The sequence below is a fragment of the Trachurus trachurus genome (genome assembly GCF_905171665.1).
Source record: "Trachurus trachurus genome assembly, chromosome: 13".
In the NCBI taxonomy this organism is placed as follows: domain Eukaryota; kingdom Metazoa; phylum Chordata; class Actinopteri; order Carangiformes; family Carangidae; genus Trachurus; species Trachurus trachurus.
In genome coordinates this window covers 3044754-3060436 of record NC_139892.1, presented here as the reverse complement: position 1 = coordinate 3060436, position 15683 = coordinate 3044754, and the positions used below count along the sequence as shown (strand labels likewise).

General features: G+C 46.8%; 1 protein-coding gene across 1 annotated transcript in view; it reads right to left on the bottom strand.

Annotated features, from left to right (window-relative positions):
- The window catches only part of LOC310995680 (protein NLRC3-like), a gene marked incomplete at its 3' end in the record, with an annotated part of 65421 nt that overhangs the window by 37475 nt on the left and 12263 nt on the right, over nt 1-15683 (bottom strand). Inside the window, exons 4-7 of the mRNA XM_083984797.1 lie at nt 7610-7783; nt 7345-7518; nt 1478-1524; nt 604-812 (exon numbers count right to left, since the gene is read on the bottom strand). Coding sequence (XP_083840923.1) covers nt 604-812; nt 1478-1524; nt 7345-7518; nt 7610-7783 — 604 coding nt within the window. The remainder of the gene's footprint in view (nt 1-603; nt 813-1477; nt 1525-7344; nt 7519-7609; nt 7784-15683) is intronic.

The following is a 15683-nucleotide window of genomic DNA, read 5'->3' as shown; positions in this document are numbered from 1 at the left end:
CGAGGCAGACGAGGCGTCTGGCTGACCTGTGGAACACCAGGACCGCGGAGGACAGCGAGTCTGCTGTGGCCGTCTTATGTCGGACGTCCGCGACACAACACGTCAGTTAAACAGACTATCACTAATTTTTTCTTTTTCAATCTTTTTTGGTCAGTGTTTTTTGATCAAATCCCAGTCTCGAATGCGAGCAGAGCTTTGTTTTGGTCAGTCTCTGGTTTTGGTACGTGATATGAGACGCGGGGTAAAAGGGGTAAGAGAGAGAGAGGGTAAGAGATTCACTCAACACAGACTCACTGAGGAATCAGACCTGAGGAGTCCAAACCCAGGATACAGAGGTTGAGTGAAGGTGGTGTTGCAGGTGTAGATGTGGATCAGTGAGTCAGAGGAGACTCTGTAGAAGGACAGAGAGCCAGCAGGACAGTCCACATACACTGCTACTCTGTCAGAGACAGAGGAGGAGGAGGAGGAGGTGATAGGTGTCACTCTGTAATTGTGACAGACACTGTAATCACCACTATAGCAGCTCAGACTCCAGGATTGTTCGTTCCCTCCAAACCAACAGTCTCTACTGTTTCCTTTCCTTCTGATTCCTCTGTAACTCACTGATATATCAATGTGTCCTCTCCACTCGACCTCCCAGTAGCAGCGACCAGTCAGACCAGTTGAACACAGCAGCTGAGGTCGAAGGTCAAATCTGTCTGGATGATCAGGATATGACTGATCCTCCTCCACACGTGTCGCCTTCCTGTTGTTGTCAGACAGTTTGATCTTTGTGTTCATTGTGTTGGTGTCGATTGTGAATTGACAGGAATCTGATGGAGAGAACAAGACACAGCTGCACTGCAAAGTACTGTCTGAACTTTAAGATAAGTTCATTAATATGATATGTGAATGAGAAATCCTCATCTAGCCAGATGCCAAGATATCTGTACTCTGTGACTCTCGATTTCTGAGCCAGTTTTGGTGTAAAGATGCACACTTTTGTTATCAAAATGTTTTGCTCGGGTAAACAACATGTATTTTGTCTTATTTGCATTAAGCAATAGTTTATGTTTGTATAATGATTCCTGAAAAGAATTAAAAGCAGTTTGCAAGTTGTTGATGGCTGTCTGAACAGAATCCGATATACAATATAAAACTGTGTTGTCCGCATAAAAATGGGCATGACAGCCATTTAAAGAAGGAATAATTTCATTAATATAAACAGTAAAAAGCAATGGACCCAAGACAGACCCTTGAGGTACACCTCCACTGACAGAAAATCTTATTTTGTATGGCCAAGCTTAACACATTGACGCCTGTCAGACAAGTAGCTCTGAAAATGTTCTATGATGTAGCTATGATTATGTTCTTGTGACAACCCTAGTGATCAGTTATTGATAGTTTGATGAAGACTCATGAGGTCAGTGATGTGACAGTGTGAAGATGGTTGAATGTGCTGCTTTGTTTCCATGAATCAAAGTAAAAACACACTTACACTTCCTCAGACCTGGTGTCAACCATGGGACTCCAGCAGGCTCCACCCTGAAAGGAGGAGGGGGGTCAGAGCAGCACCTTCTCTGTCAGCATGCACACATGGACATTACATGGCTCTCACACACACACACACACACACACACACACACTGTTTTATATCACTGTGTTCACAGGGAGGCTTGTATGTATGGATGAACATTGAGCACAGAGAAGAAGGAGCTGGAGTCTTTATCTAGTGATGATCCATTTGCTGGCCATGGCTCTGTCCCCCCTCCTCTCTCGGTAGAAACAGCACCCCCTGTGGCGCCCAGTGCAACCCATCACAAAAGAAATCCACTACTTGACAATAGGGGTTGCACGACTTCAGATTTTTAAAAGTCGACTCTAATGTTATGAAAGTCGAGTCGACGTCGACTAGTCGCTGATGACGTCATTCATATTTTTCCCATCATAAATTACAGGAGGAGGGAAATGCTTGGCAACAATCTGTAGATTATTCACTGACAGACGCTCATGCACAGAAATTAGTCCACAAAACAGCAGCTTTAGCCTATAAACAACAAGCTGTAAATCAGTTTGTTTTTCTGTAACATGCACTCCTATACAAGTGCAAAAGATAATACTGTAGTCACTGTAGCAACTGTAACAATTAGGGAGGAAAACGACACACAGGCCTCGTCACCGTCACAGTCCTGCTCACTCACAGTTTCACTCACATTTTTTGTCTGGTTGGTTGTTGCTGTTGTTGGTTGTCGTTGTGCGCGACGTAAAGCTGTCGATATGAGCGGAGTTTTTTTTTTTTTTTTTTTTTTTAATTGCCGACAGCCCGACACACTGGCCGCGGCAGCGCAGCGCCTCAGAGGCGCTTGGCTGGTGTCAGGCAGCAGCTTCTCCTGCTCTCTCCGCTCCGGTCAAACATCGACCCGTCTGTAGGCTACAGGTCTGTCTCTAGCGCTGTGTGTATGGATGTGTGTCTTGTGTGCAGACGCAACTGACAAATATCTAGGCGGACAAACTTAATCATCATTTATTTTATTTTGAAAATCGACCGGATTCTCTCGCCTTTTCTGTGCCCGACTTCCTGTCTGGTACGCGCTCGTTCCATCCAGCTTGACTGCGCTCGTATTTTTTTCATTCAGCGCACTCAGCTGTTGTTTCAAGCCGCTACTCTTGTAGCCTACTGTTACATGATCAGCGACTAGTCGACGTCAAGCTGAAAACGTCATTGTGGAGCAGTAAAGTCGACTAGTCGATTAGTCTGTGCAACCCCTACTTGACAACAACAGGTCCAACACGACACACACACTTCCAATGAAGTCAGACGCAGGAGAATACGCTTAACAGAGCGTCGAGCAGAAATCAGACAAAACTCTACAAAAACCCTTAAAAAGACAGCAGGAAAAACACAAATGGTAAAAGAAAATGTTTAATAATAAGGAAGATTTGTAGTTAAGAAAGAGTTGGAAAAGTTTGGGCTGGCGTAGATGGGTAAATCAAATCTGAGATCATGACGGCAGCACTTCGGTCAAGACAGAACCACAGGCGTAACTATCGACGGTGCAACCGGTGCAGCTGCACAGGCCCCTGTTTTGTGAATGGAATATTCACCCAACCACCACTGGAAGTCGCATGCTTGCAGCCAATATTCAGCACACTGTTCATTCTGCCCCACGTGACTGACTATCTACACCACACAGCCCCTCCGCAGCCACTCTTCTTCACCCCGTCCAAAACAACAGCACAGAGCACACCTCCGCTCACCAGCGCCCCCGTCCGACCCAATCAGTCATTAACCCTCCCACCTGAGACTTTCCCCATACAGTCCATCACATCACACAGACCACCCCGCCCACGCTGTACATCCAAGGCTGTAAATATCAAAAACCTGTGCCCCATTTTCTGCATGCCTGCCACTCCCCACTCTACTCCAACCCCTAAACACCTGAAACTTGCCCTATTCAACACCCGCTCACTAACTAATAAAAGTGCCATCATACATGAACTCATCACTGACAATAAACTGGACTTCCTCTGCCTCACTGAAACCTGGCACAGACCTCTGGACTATCTCTCCCTGATTCAAACCACACCCACTGGCTACGCCTACATCGACAAAGGGGGCGCTGCTGCCATTTTTAGGAAAAACTTAAAAATCTCCACAATTTCCATCCCTCCCGCTCAGTCCTCAGTCCTGGTCTCATACTACAACAACACATTGTCCCTCTGTCTTGATAAACTGGCTCCCCTAAAAACTAAAACTGTCTCATTCCATCACACAGCTCCCTGGTACACTTCCGAACTCCGTCAAATGAAAACCCATAAACGTCAGCCGTTTCAGACTACAAAAATGCCCTCAATACTGCCCGGTCCACCTACTACTCAAAGCTCATCCACTCCGGCTCCAACAACCCCAAGACTCTATTTTCCACCATCAACAAACTCCTCAAACCCTGTGACAACACCCTCTCCTCCATCACAGTTGATAAATGCAACTCCTTCCTGTCATTCTTTCAGTCCAAAATCGACACCATCTACAGTCAACTCAGCAACCCCCCTGCCACCTCTGACTCTCAACCTCCGGCCACCCAACCACTCCACCCCTTTCACAGTTCACTCCCGTCTCCACCCTGGAACTCCTCCCCATCATCACTAACATGAAAAGCTCCACATCCGTCCTGGACCCCATACCATCCTCCATCATCAAACAATGTCTCTCAGCAATCTCCCCACTCATCACTACCATCATCAACTCCTCCCTCACCTCTGCCTATGTCCCCCAATCCCTGAAACTGGCTGCTGTCACCCCCATACTCAAAAAACCCGGCCTGGATCCTGACACCATCTCAAACTTTCGTCCCATCTCAAACCTCCCTTTTCTGTCCAAAATTCTGGAATGCGTTGTCGCCGCACAAATCAAAACCCACCTCCGCTCTTATCAACTGTATGAACCCTTCCAATCTGGATTCCGCCCACAACACAGCACTGAAACCGCTCTCCTGAAAATCACGAACAATCCCCTCCTCTCTGCAGACTCTGGGCACCTCAACATACTGATCCTCCTTGACCTCACTGCAGCCTTCGACACCATCAACCACTCCATTCTCCTGTCCCGCCTACAAACATCACTCAACATCACTGGCTCTGCTCTTTCCTGGCTCATATCATACCTCAGCGACAGACATCAGTTCATCCACATCAACAACTGCACCTCCTCCACTGTCCCCCTCCCTCAAGGCGTCCCCCAGGGCTTGGTGCTTGGTCCTCTCCTCTTCATCCTCTACCTACTTCCACTGCTACGCCAACGACATCCAAATCTACATTTCTACAAAATCCATCACCCCTGCCACCCCCACTCCACCCTCACCAACTGTCTGACAGAACTAAAATCATGGCTGCGAACTAACTTCCTTCAACTGAACTGTGACAAATCTGAAATCATACTCACCGGCACCGTTCAGGCAGGCTTTAACGAGTTGTGACTCCTCACCACAGCAGAAACATTTAGCCAGAGAAGAAGTAGCGAACAGTGAGTAATCAAAATTGTCTACACGCACAATGAAGCAGTAACTGAACTCCTCCGCTTTGTTGTTCAAAATCATAACGAGCTGCCTGCGGTGAGACACGATGTGTCTCAACAGAGGTGACTTACACCCGGACGCCCGAACGGTATCAAACCTGTTGACACATTTTTACTGGACTTGAAGTCAGAGTCCAGAGGAAGCAGAGAAACTGTAGAGCAGAGAGAACCAGGCTCAGCTCAGAGCACATGGACTCAGACAGGAAGTGGAGCTCCACCTGCTGGAGACTTTCATTAAAGGTACATTGTGTAACAATTACTCCCATCTAGCGGTGCTGTTGTAGATCGCAAGCAACTCAGTTGTATTTTTCATGCTGCATTCACGTGAAATCGGTTAGATGGCAGACGGACGACAGCCGCTGCAGGTAACGGCTTAAAGTCCCACTCCTGCGACCCTTTTCGGCCATTTTAAAACCAGCTCATTAGCCATGCACATTAGCAATGCACCTCTGGAGGGTGGGCGGAGACTGTGCTGCTCTGCACCTGCCCAGCCACCTCCTCACACCCCACCCCCCGCTTGCTGACAGATGGACATTGTACAATTACAGATTCAGCGCGTTTAGTGTAAAACTCCACACTGGGATTCGATCCCAGACTGGAACATAGTCCTTGCTCACGGTGCAAGCTGCTCTACCAGGTGAGCTATACCTGTTATACCTTGACAGCTACACCGAGCTGGCAAGGCTTTCACCTCTGAGCCAGATGCAGAGCGGGGCGGGAGCTTGTAGCACTAGTGCCCTCCCTTGGAGCTGTGACACATCAGCTCCAGTCTCCCTGAAACTGCCAGTTTGAGTCTGCCATTGGTTCACAGCAGTTTGAAGGCAGAAAAACTCAGAAATGCAATTGTGCACTTCCTTTTCTGCTGATATGTGCTCTAACACAAGAAAAATGCCACAGGAACATGTGAAAAGCTCAAAAAACACGATTTTCACGGGAGTGGGTCTTTAAACAAGCCTCTATGTAAACAAGTGGCCCGTCGGCACGAGGCAAAACAATACACGTGACAATATGTTGTCATGGCGATGTCGTATTGTTGACCTGACCCACGTTTTACCGGCTTTCTCTGGACGTCTGTGACTAAAATGACATCTGGTTTGTTACTGACGGCCGTTTTTCCGACTGCACCTGAATGCAGCATTCACGTGCAGTCCTCACTGCACCGCGGTGACTTTTCACAGATGCCACCTCGACCTGAGCCGACAGCTGCGGTGTCTCCGGTGAGTTCCCGTGGTTTCCTACCGTCACGCTGCCACTGAACGTAAAAACATGGCGACACGACATGGCAGCCAGCACCGAGCTTACCCGCTCCATGTAGATATGAATGATATGAACGGCTCATTCAGAGCTGAAAGGAACACTTAAGTTTGTTGATGGGGGTAATTATTGATGAATGAAAAACGTACTTTTGAACGAAATAATCGATTTTCGTGAATAGATAAGAACTTACACAATGTACCTTTAAGGAGCCAGTGGCTTCATCTGATCTGGAGTCAGACGTGTTGGAGCAGCACACACAGAGTCTGAAAACAGCTGTTTGATCACACACACATTCAGCCACAAACACTGATTATTACACTGTTCACTATTCACATCTGGATGTCACACTTGATTTACTGTCAACACAACACATCTCATCAGGACAACATCAGGATCTCAGAGAGACTGAGCTGATAATTGATCATCAATATCTGACCAGACAGAGACCTGATGGTGCCGCCTGATTTCTGTGTGTCCACACTCAACAGGTGTCTACAGTCTCTGGGACTGTTCAGGTCAAACACTCTGTTGGTTCAGGAGCAGTTCAACCAGCTGCAGCTGAAATGTTTCCTGATACACTCTGAAATAAAGTCTGATCCAAACATCTGGAGAGACTCAGAGCACAGCTGCCAACAGCTGCTTTCATCACTGACATCTCTTCTCCTGAATATGACACAGTGAATGAGACACTTAAGTCATCATGAGGAGAAACTTCTGATCCCAGTAGTTCATCGCTGTTCCTGATAAAAGCTGCACAGCTCATGTTTGAAACACTCTGAGATTTTGGCTTCAGTATAAACTGTGTTGGGACGAGTCAGACTGTGACGGAGGACGTCAGTGGAGTGGGCGGAGCTTCACTGTGGCCTACACCACCTCTGGATATGGTCTGAGTGATGGGATCTGATGTCATCAATGCATCAATCACCTGAGACAGATGTACCAGGTGTGACCAGGTGTGAACGGGGCCATAGAAAATGTTCCAGCTCCTCCTCCTCTATCAGACAGTGTGTGTGGCTGCAGCAGCCTCTCCATACCTGAGAGAGTCCAGTCTCCAGTCTGGATCCTCCAGTCCAGCAGACAGCAGCTTCACTCCTGAGGCTCCTGGATGATTGTAGCTCAGGTCCAGCTCTCTCAGATGGGAGGGGTTGGAGCTCAGAGCTGAGGCCAGAGAAGAACAGCCTTCCTCTGTGATCAGACATCCTGACAGACTGAACACACACAAAAACACACAGGAACCCTCTGTCAACACCTGCTGCTGTGTTCAAGTGTCATCAGATAAACAGCTGAATGGATCCTCACCTGAGAGTCTCCAGTCCACAGTGTGGACTCTCCAGTCCACCAGACAGCAGCTTCACTCCTGAGTCCTGCAGGTTGTTATTACTCAGGTCCAGGTGTCTCAGACTAGAGGACTGGGAGCTGAGGACTGAGGACAGAGCTTCACAGCTTCTCTCTGAGAGGTTACAGCCGCTCAGTCTGAAGAGGAATTAAAGGAAAAACACTCACATACTCAATATGAAGGAAATAACAGGTTAGAATCATAAATACACAACATTTAAACACAAACCTGAGAGTTTACATTGTTTCTTACTCAACATGTTCCAGCTTGTATAAATAGATTAATAGATAGATTTGATTATATACTGTGATCTCTCACTTATCTTTGTATATTCATATTTGTTTTGTTGTTTGTATACATACAGTCAGTGTTAAAATCACAGACTCCACCCTGCCTGCATCACCACAGTAACACCTAACCACACCCCCTAATGTGACCTTCGACCTTTGACCCTCTCCTTCCCTCCAAACATTTGCCTGAAGACAATGTGACTGTACTGACCTCACTTCCTTCATTTATTGATTTAAGTTGCTCATGTTGTTTGAATGTTATCATATTGATTTTTATCTCATACTGGAGACCTGAGTTTGACCTTAAAGTGAATCACCAAAACTGTGGATGTGTTAATGAAGTTGAAGAAAAATAACTTAATTTATCTGTATTATTTGTTTGATGTCATAATGTGTAATGTTACTTTATTATTTCATTGTACAGAACAAATCATCCACCACCTACACCAACCATCATCGATATTGTTTTCTATAACAGTAAAATATTGGGACAGATTCCTGGAATCAGTGTTCACACCACTTCAGATGTACAGTGACCCACCACCACCAAATGCAATTTAGTTTCTTCAGTCAGTGTTTCTGTCAGTTCACACTTAAAAAGAACTCCTTATAAGCTCAGTTCATACAGATGAAAATTAACTAATTCATGTTCATTTGTTGTTATATATATATATATATATATATATATATATAAAAATCAGTTGTTGTTTTTCAGTAGAACCTCCTTCTACCTCCATCACCAGCCTCTAATCACTGCCACTAACAAACTATATGACTTAATGAACTAAAAAAAACAACAAAGTTGAGATTGAGAAAATATTTAACCACTTAAACAATGAGTCATATTCTGCTGAAAGTGAAAAACCAGGTGTAGTGAATGTCATATTATAGTTATAGTTGCCTCAGCAACTGGAACATTGTAGAGCAGTTAATGTGTTGTTGCCTTGGTTACAAGGACTCTCTTCTTATGCAGGTTTGTTTAGATGTTTGCACTGTTATTAAAGTAAATATAAACGGATTAAGCCTACCCTCGATCATTTTACATGGTGTCAGAAGTAATTAAACGGATGATTAAGAGATAAAGTAAGAAGACAGACGGCAAGAAGAAAGAAATGGCGAAGTTTAACCCTCCTAAAAACTTTACGTTTGACAAGCCGATGGGGTGGCCTGAGTGGAAGCAACGGTTCGAGCGATACAGAGTCGCAACAAAACTTCACAAGGACGAGGGACAAGTACAAGTGAGCTGCCTGATTTACGCCATGGGCAATGAGGCAGAAAACATTTTTAAGTCATTCACGTTTGCTCAAGAGGAGGACCGTAATGACTTTGTCATCGTCATGGGGAAGTTTAACGACTACTTTTTTCCGAGGAGGAATGTTATCCACGAACGGGCATGTTTTTACCAACGGGTCCAACGGCTGGGTGAGAAGGCAGAATGTTTCATCAGAGCCCTGTATGAACTCTCTGAGCACTGTGAGTTTGGAGTAACTCGAGAGGAAAATATCCGCGACCGCATCGTCGTCGGGAGGGGAAGAGCTCTCTCGCAGGCTGCAGCTGATGTCGGACCTGACGCTGACGCACACAATACAGACCATCAGACAGTCGGAGGAGGTCGCGACACAAGTGAGTCTGCAAGGAGACGCTGTGGGATCAGTATAGGAGGTGCAGTTTAAACGTAAAAGCACGAACAGGAAACCACAACAGCATCAACAAGGCAAGTCAAAGGACAGAAAATGGGGGGAAATGTGGCAAATGTGGGAAAACACAGCATAATAGAGATGAGAAGTGTCCTGCAGAAAGAGCTACCTGCCACAACTGTCACAGAATGGGACACTGGGCCAGAGTATGTCGCAGCAGGTCAGTGAATGAGGTCACAGAGACTGAGAGAGCTGGGCAGACCTCTTATTTCCTGGGTTCAGTGTGTGATGCTAATGAAAAAAGTGAACAGTGGACTGTGCAACTTCAAGTGGATTCCTGTCCAGTAGAATTCAAGATTGACACGGGAGCTGATGTCACTGTCATAAGTGAGGACACATTTCACACACTCACCCCTGAGAGAACACTGAACCCACCTGACATTCCTCTGGACAGCCCTGGAGGTGAGCTGCTGTGTCTGGGCCGCTTTAATGCAACAGCCAGCCACAAAGGTAAAGACTATCTATTCACAGCCTACGTAGTACGTGGATGTAGAGTCAACAATCTCCTCAGCCAGGCCCTGTCAGTGAGGATGAACCTGGTGAGGCGAGTAGATGAGTTAAAATGCATCAGCAGCCATCTAACCCACAGTGGCAAGGTGAAGAGGGCCCGGGCGGGGATTGAACCCACACCTCCCGGGTAATAGTCATGCGCGCTTGCCAGTCACCCAAAGGGACATCCCCTTGGCCAAGTAGCCAGGGCACATTATCAATTGGAGGCATAGTGACAGGACCACCACTGTCACACATGCTACTCTAAAAACTGAACCAGTCAAAATCCAGCTAAGAGAAGATGCTGTACCATATGCTGTGCACACTGCACGTCGTGTGCCCTTTCCCATGTTAGAGAAAGTGAAAGAAGAAATACAGAGGATGGAGAAGGATGGTGTCATCGAGCGAGTGATACAACCTACTGAATGGTGGGCTCCCATAGTACCAGTCCTGAAGAAGAACACTGTTGTAGCGTTATAGCTAAGTCAAGACGTAAGGAGGCAGGAGCATATCAGAGACACACCAGCTGTTAGGTCCAGGAAACGTTGGTCTGATTTATTGTCACCATGACAACTATAACATTCTAAAGTCACCTAGCAGGACTTATCTCTACATCTCCCTTTTCCAGTTAGTTTCCGAGAGACCTTATTTTAAAGCGTCTGACTAGACATGAGGAAACTATCCAATAAACACAACTTTTCTAGTTGTAACAATTAACCAATAGTCATACTGCATATACATTCATAACTGAAAGTTCATATTTAAATTCAAGCAAACTCTAAAATCTTTTCACTTAGGTCGTTCAAACGATTCTTCTCTAAAGTCTCTTCTAAACACAGTACTATCATAAAAATCACTGCTGTAAACATCAGATAATAAATAACAAATACTAAAGTTAAATAATGTCTTCTCTGATATTAAACAAGTATTATTATTATCACTATTTTACACATTATACGATCACAGTCACTTCATTTCTTTTCTTTCTTTCTTTTTTTTTTTAAACACACAATATATACATTTCTGTCTTAAGAGCCCAGGCTCTTCCACTGAGTGAGGGAATTATTGTTACCCAGCATTCACTCAGGGTAGGTGTTCACATCTTCTCATAGTTCAAGCGAACTGGAGCTGTCCTGATTCTGGCTGGATAGCGTCTCTTGTTCACTGAAGTGTGTCTGTGACTTAAGTCACACCTCTCAGGAGTCACGGGTGTATCAGTAGATCTAGCAGGATCTGTCGCTGGAGTGTTGTTTTCCAATGACAGGTCAGGGATCTCGGTGGGTGTGGCAGGTGCCACAGGAGTCTGCGAGAGATGGAATCTGTTCCTCCGCAGGCTGCCTCTTGAAGTCTCCACGATGTAGGATCTGGGTGTTCCTGCAGTGGACACCACGGTGCCTCTCTGTTGCATGTCCTTGACCCACACATGGTCGCCGGGTTGCAGTTCTGGCATGTCACGTGCTGCGTGGCGACAGTTGTAGTTCTGCTGCTGTTTTTGTCTGTAGCTTTGCTCCTTTCTTTTCAAGTCCTCCATATCTGTACTTGAGGGGTTGAGCTGGGAGGGAAGGACAGGAACTGTTGTGCGGATCTTCCTCCCCATGAGTAGCTCTGTGGGACTGTATCCATAGGGGTCACTGGATTTCTTGAAGAGATTTTTAATCGTCCTCACAGCCCGCTCTGCCTCTCCATTGCTTTGTGGGAAGTGTGGACTGGAGGTGATGTGGCTGAAGCTCCAATCCTGTGCAAACTTCTGAAAAGTCTCTGATGCAAACTGTGGGCCATTGTCTGTGTGAGATATAGTGTAGGAAAATAATGTGAAAGGTTTTCCCGATGAGGAACTCTGCAAACCTCTCACAGGCCCATGTGGAAGCAAGAGCCTCCTTCTCGATCTGAGCATACCTCTGTTCAGTGCTGCTGAGTGCCCTTGACGCATATGCCACTGGTTTCCACTTTGCTGTGCTGTCTTGCCGCTGGAGGAGAACAGCACCCATGCCATATGATGAGGCATCTGCTGAGACAAGCGTGTCAATGTTTGGATTATACAGAGCTAGACCTGGAGGAGTAGTCAGGTCCTCTTTTATGCTGTCAAAAGCCTGCTGCTGTTGCGGCCCCCAAATCCACATATTTGATTTCTTGATCAGCTCTCTGAGTGGGTGAGTTTTCTCAGCTAGGTGAGGCATGAATTTACCAAGGTGATTAGTCATCCCCAGGAAGCGTCTCACCTCACTGACATTTCTGGGCTCCTTCATGGATTTTACAGCGCTCACCACATTTGTCGTTCAGTGTCACTCCGCAGCCGTGAGAGTGTCTTCCGCAGCCTCTCATCGTGTTCTGCCTGACTGGCTCCCCAGATGAGCACATCATCCATGTGGCACACAGTACTATCTATGCCCTCTAGGATCTGCTGCATGCGTTTCTGAAAATGTTCTGGTGCTGATGAGATGCCAAAACATAGACGATTGTAGCAGTACCGTCCGAATGGAGTGATGAACGTGGTCAGCAGAGAAGATTCCTTGGAGAGTGGAATTTGCCAAAATCCTGACTTAGCATCTAGCTTTGAGAAGACTTTGGCCCCGGTGAGCTGTCCAAGAGTGTTCTCCACCGAGGGAAGTTGATGTCTCTCTCTCTCTACTGACTTATTCAGTTCTGTGAGGTCAGTGCAGATCCTCACAGGTTCTCGTGCGCGTTTAGAAACAACCATCATGGGCGCACACCATGCTGTGGGCTGCTCCACTTTTGAGATGACACCTTGCTGCTCCATGCGATTTAGCTCAATTTTGACTTTGGGAAGGAGGGGAAGTGAGACTCGCCTAGGTGTTGAGACCGCATCTTCCTTGAGTATGATGGTGTGCTCACCCCCCATTTTTCCGAGTCCAGAGAAGAGCTTTGGGAATTATTGCTTCACCACCTCGCTTGTATCCAGGCTGACGTTGTCCAGCCTGACGACCAGCTGCAGCTCTGTGGCGGCTGCTCGGCTTAGCAGCGGTGTCCTCAGCCCATCCACAACATATACAGTCTCTTTCTTTGTTTTATTTCTCTTTTTGAGAGTGGCTTTGAACTTGCCCATCACTTTCAGAGGGTTTCCTCCTGGCCCTTTCAGAACCATTGTAGCTTTTGATAGCTGACCGTACTGGCCCTCGTCGTACAGTCTTTTGGGTATGGCTGTCACATCTGCGCCAGTGTCAATTTTAAACACTGCTTTGTGGTCATCCATTTTACCTCAGTCATCCAGTGACCAGCACTGTCCCCTGTCTCTGTTGACATTGAGCCCAGGAAAGAAACTCCATATTCTTCATCATCACTATCCTGTGTGTGTGACATTGTGGCCATGTTTACCTCATGTAACTTTTTTGACCTGCAGACTCGAGCATAATGTCCTTTTTTTCTGCACTGGTTACATGTTGCATCTTTTGCTGGACATTGGTCTTGGCTGTGTCCTCTTGTGTCCCCACACCGTCTGCATGGTCTGTTCTGGACTTTACTGAACACTGGTTTGGACCGTGGCTGAGCCTGTTTTGTTTTTGCACCACCGCGCTGCTGTGCATACATGCTGTCCAGCTGTGTGTTCATCATGTCTCCTTTGCAGTTAGCTTTTAGCAGTTCGTTTTGATTCTTCACCTGTTCACTCTGTTTAACTAAAGTGACAGCTTTCTGCAGTGTCAGTTCAGGATCCAGCTGTAATCTCTCTGATAGACGTTTGTCTCTCAGACCCACGACCAGTCTGTTTCTCACCATCTCGTCATGTAACGCGCCGTATCCGCAGTGCTCCGCCAGGCAATGTAACGCAGTGATGAACGAGTCAGCTGACTCGCCCGACTCTTGCTGCCGTTGATTAAACATCGCCCGTTCATATATGACGTTCCTGCGGGCGACGAAGTGAGCGTCCAACTTCTCTTTGACTGTGTGGTACTCACTCGCTCACCAGCTGTTAGGTCCAGGAAACATTGGTCTGATTTATTGTCACCATGACAACTATAACATTCTAAAGTCACCTAGCAGGACTTATCTCTACAAACACAGGCACAGCCCGAATCTGCGTTGACCTGACAAAACTAAACAGGTCAGTCAAAAGAGAACGCTACATTCTACCAACTTCAGACGAGATAACAGCCAAGCTGAGCGGCGCAACTGTGTTTTCTTCCCTTGATGCTGCCAGCGGATTCTGGCAGATCCCTCTGCATCCAGACAGCTGCAAGCTGAACTTTTATAACACCATTTGGCAGATACTGTTTCAAAAGACTACCTTTTGGCATAACAAGTGCACCGAAGATCTTCCAGCGGAAGATGCTGGAGACTCTAGAAGGACTGGAAGGCGTGGCAGTCTTCATGGATGACATCCTCATCTATGGGACCTCGATGGAGCAACATGATGCCCGACTTGAGAAGGTGCTGCAGCGTGTTGAGTTGGCAGGGTTGAAACTCAACAAGGAGAAATGCTCCCTCAGACAGAGCCAGCTACGCTTCTTGGGTCATCTCATCGACCAGTCAGGGGTCAGACCGAACCCTGACAAAGTGGAGGCCATTCACCAGCTGCCACCGCCTGAAAATGTGCACGAGCTAAAAAGAGTCCTCGGCATGGTGAATTACCTGGGGAGGTTAGTTCCAGCCCTTGCAGCGGTGGGACAGCCGTTGTATGAGCTGCTAAAGAGCAAGAACATCTGGACCTGGGGACACTCACAGCAGGCAGCTTTTGAGGACATTAAAAGAATGCTGACAAAAGCACCTGTTCTTTCCTTTTATGACGTCACAAGGCCTACAGCTGTATCTGCAGACGCCAGTAGTTATGGACTGGGAGCTGTGCTGCTTCAGCTCCACGGAGAAGAGTGGAAGCCAGTAGCCTACTGCTCCAGATGTCTCTCAGAAGCTGAAACACGCTATGCCCAGATAGAGAAGGAGTGTCTGGCTGGTGTGTGGGCTTGTGAAAAGTTTGACAAGTATCTGTGTGGCCTAGATGAATTCAGGCTTGAGACTGATCATAAGCCATTGGTGCCACTCATCAACAGCCAGAGCATCGATAATGTTCCCTTGAGATGTCAAGGCTACATGCGGCTGATGAGGTACAAACCAGTTGCTGTATATGTGCCAGGAAAAACTCTCCTCATCGCTGATGCCTTGTCCCGAAGCCCACAGACTTACACAAAAGAAGAGACTGACACACACAGCGAGGTGGAGTGTTATGTAGCTTCGGTGGTACAAGGCATCCCAGCATCTCCAAGCAGGATGGAAAGCATCAAAATGGCCACTGCAGCTGACAGCGAGCTGCAGTCTGTCATCAAATTTGTGAGAAGCGGATGGCCAGAATACAGTGGAAATGTACCACCAAACATCAGAGCGTACATGAAGGTGAAAAATGAGCTATCAGAGGCTGATGGTTTGCTCATACGTGGAAGCAGGATCGTCATTCCACAGTCACAGAGAGCCGACATCATTCAGAAAATACATGATGGACATCAGGGGCTAACAAAGTGTAGAGACAGAGCAAAATCTTTGGTCTGGTGGCCAGGACTCTCTGCAGAACTCAAGAACACAGTGATGTCATGCCACTCATGCCAAGAGCAAAAGCG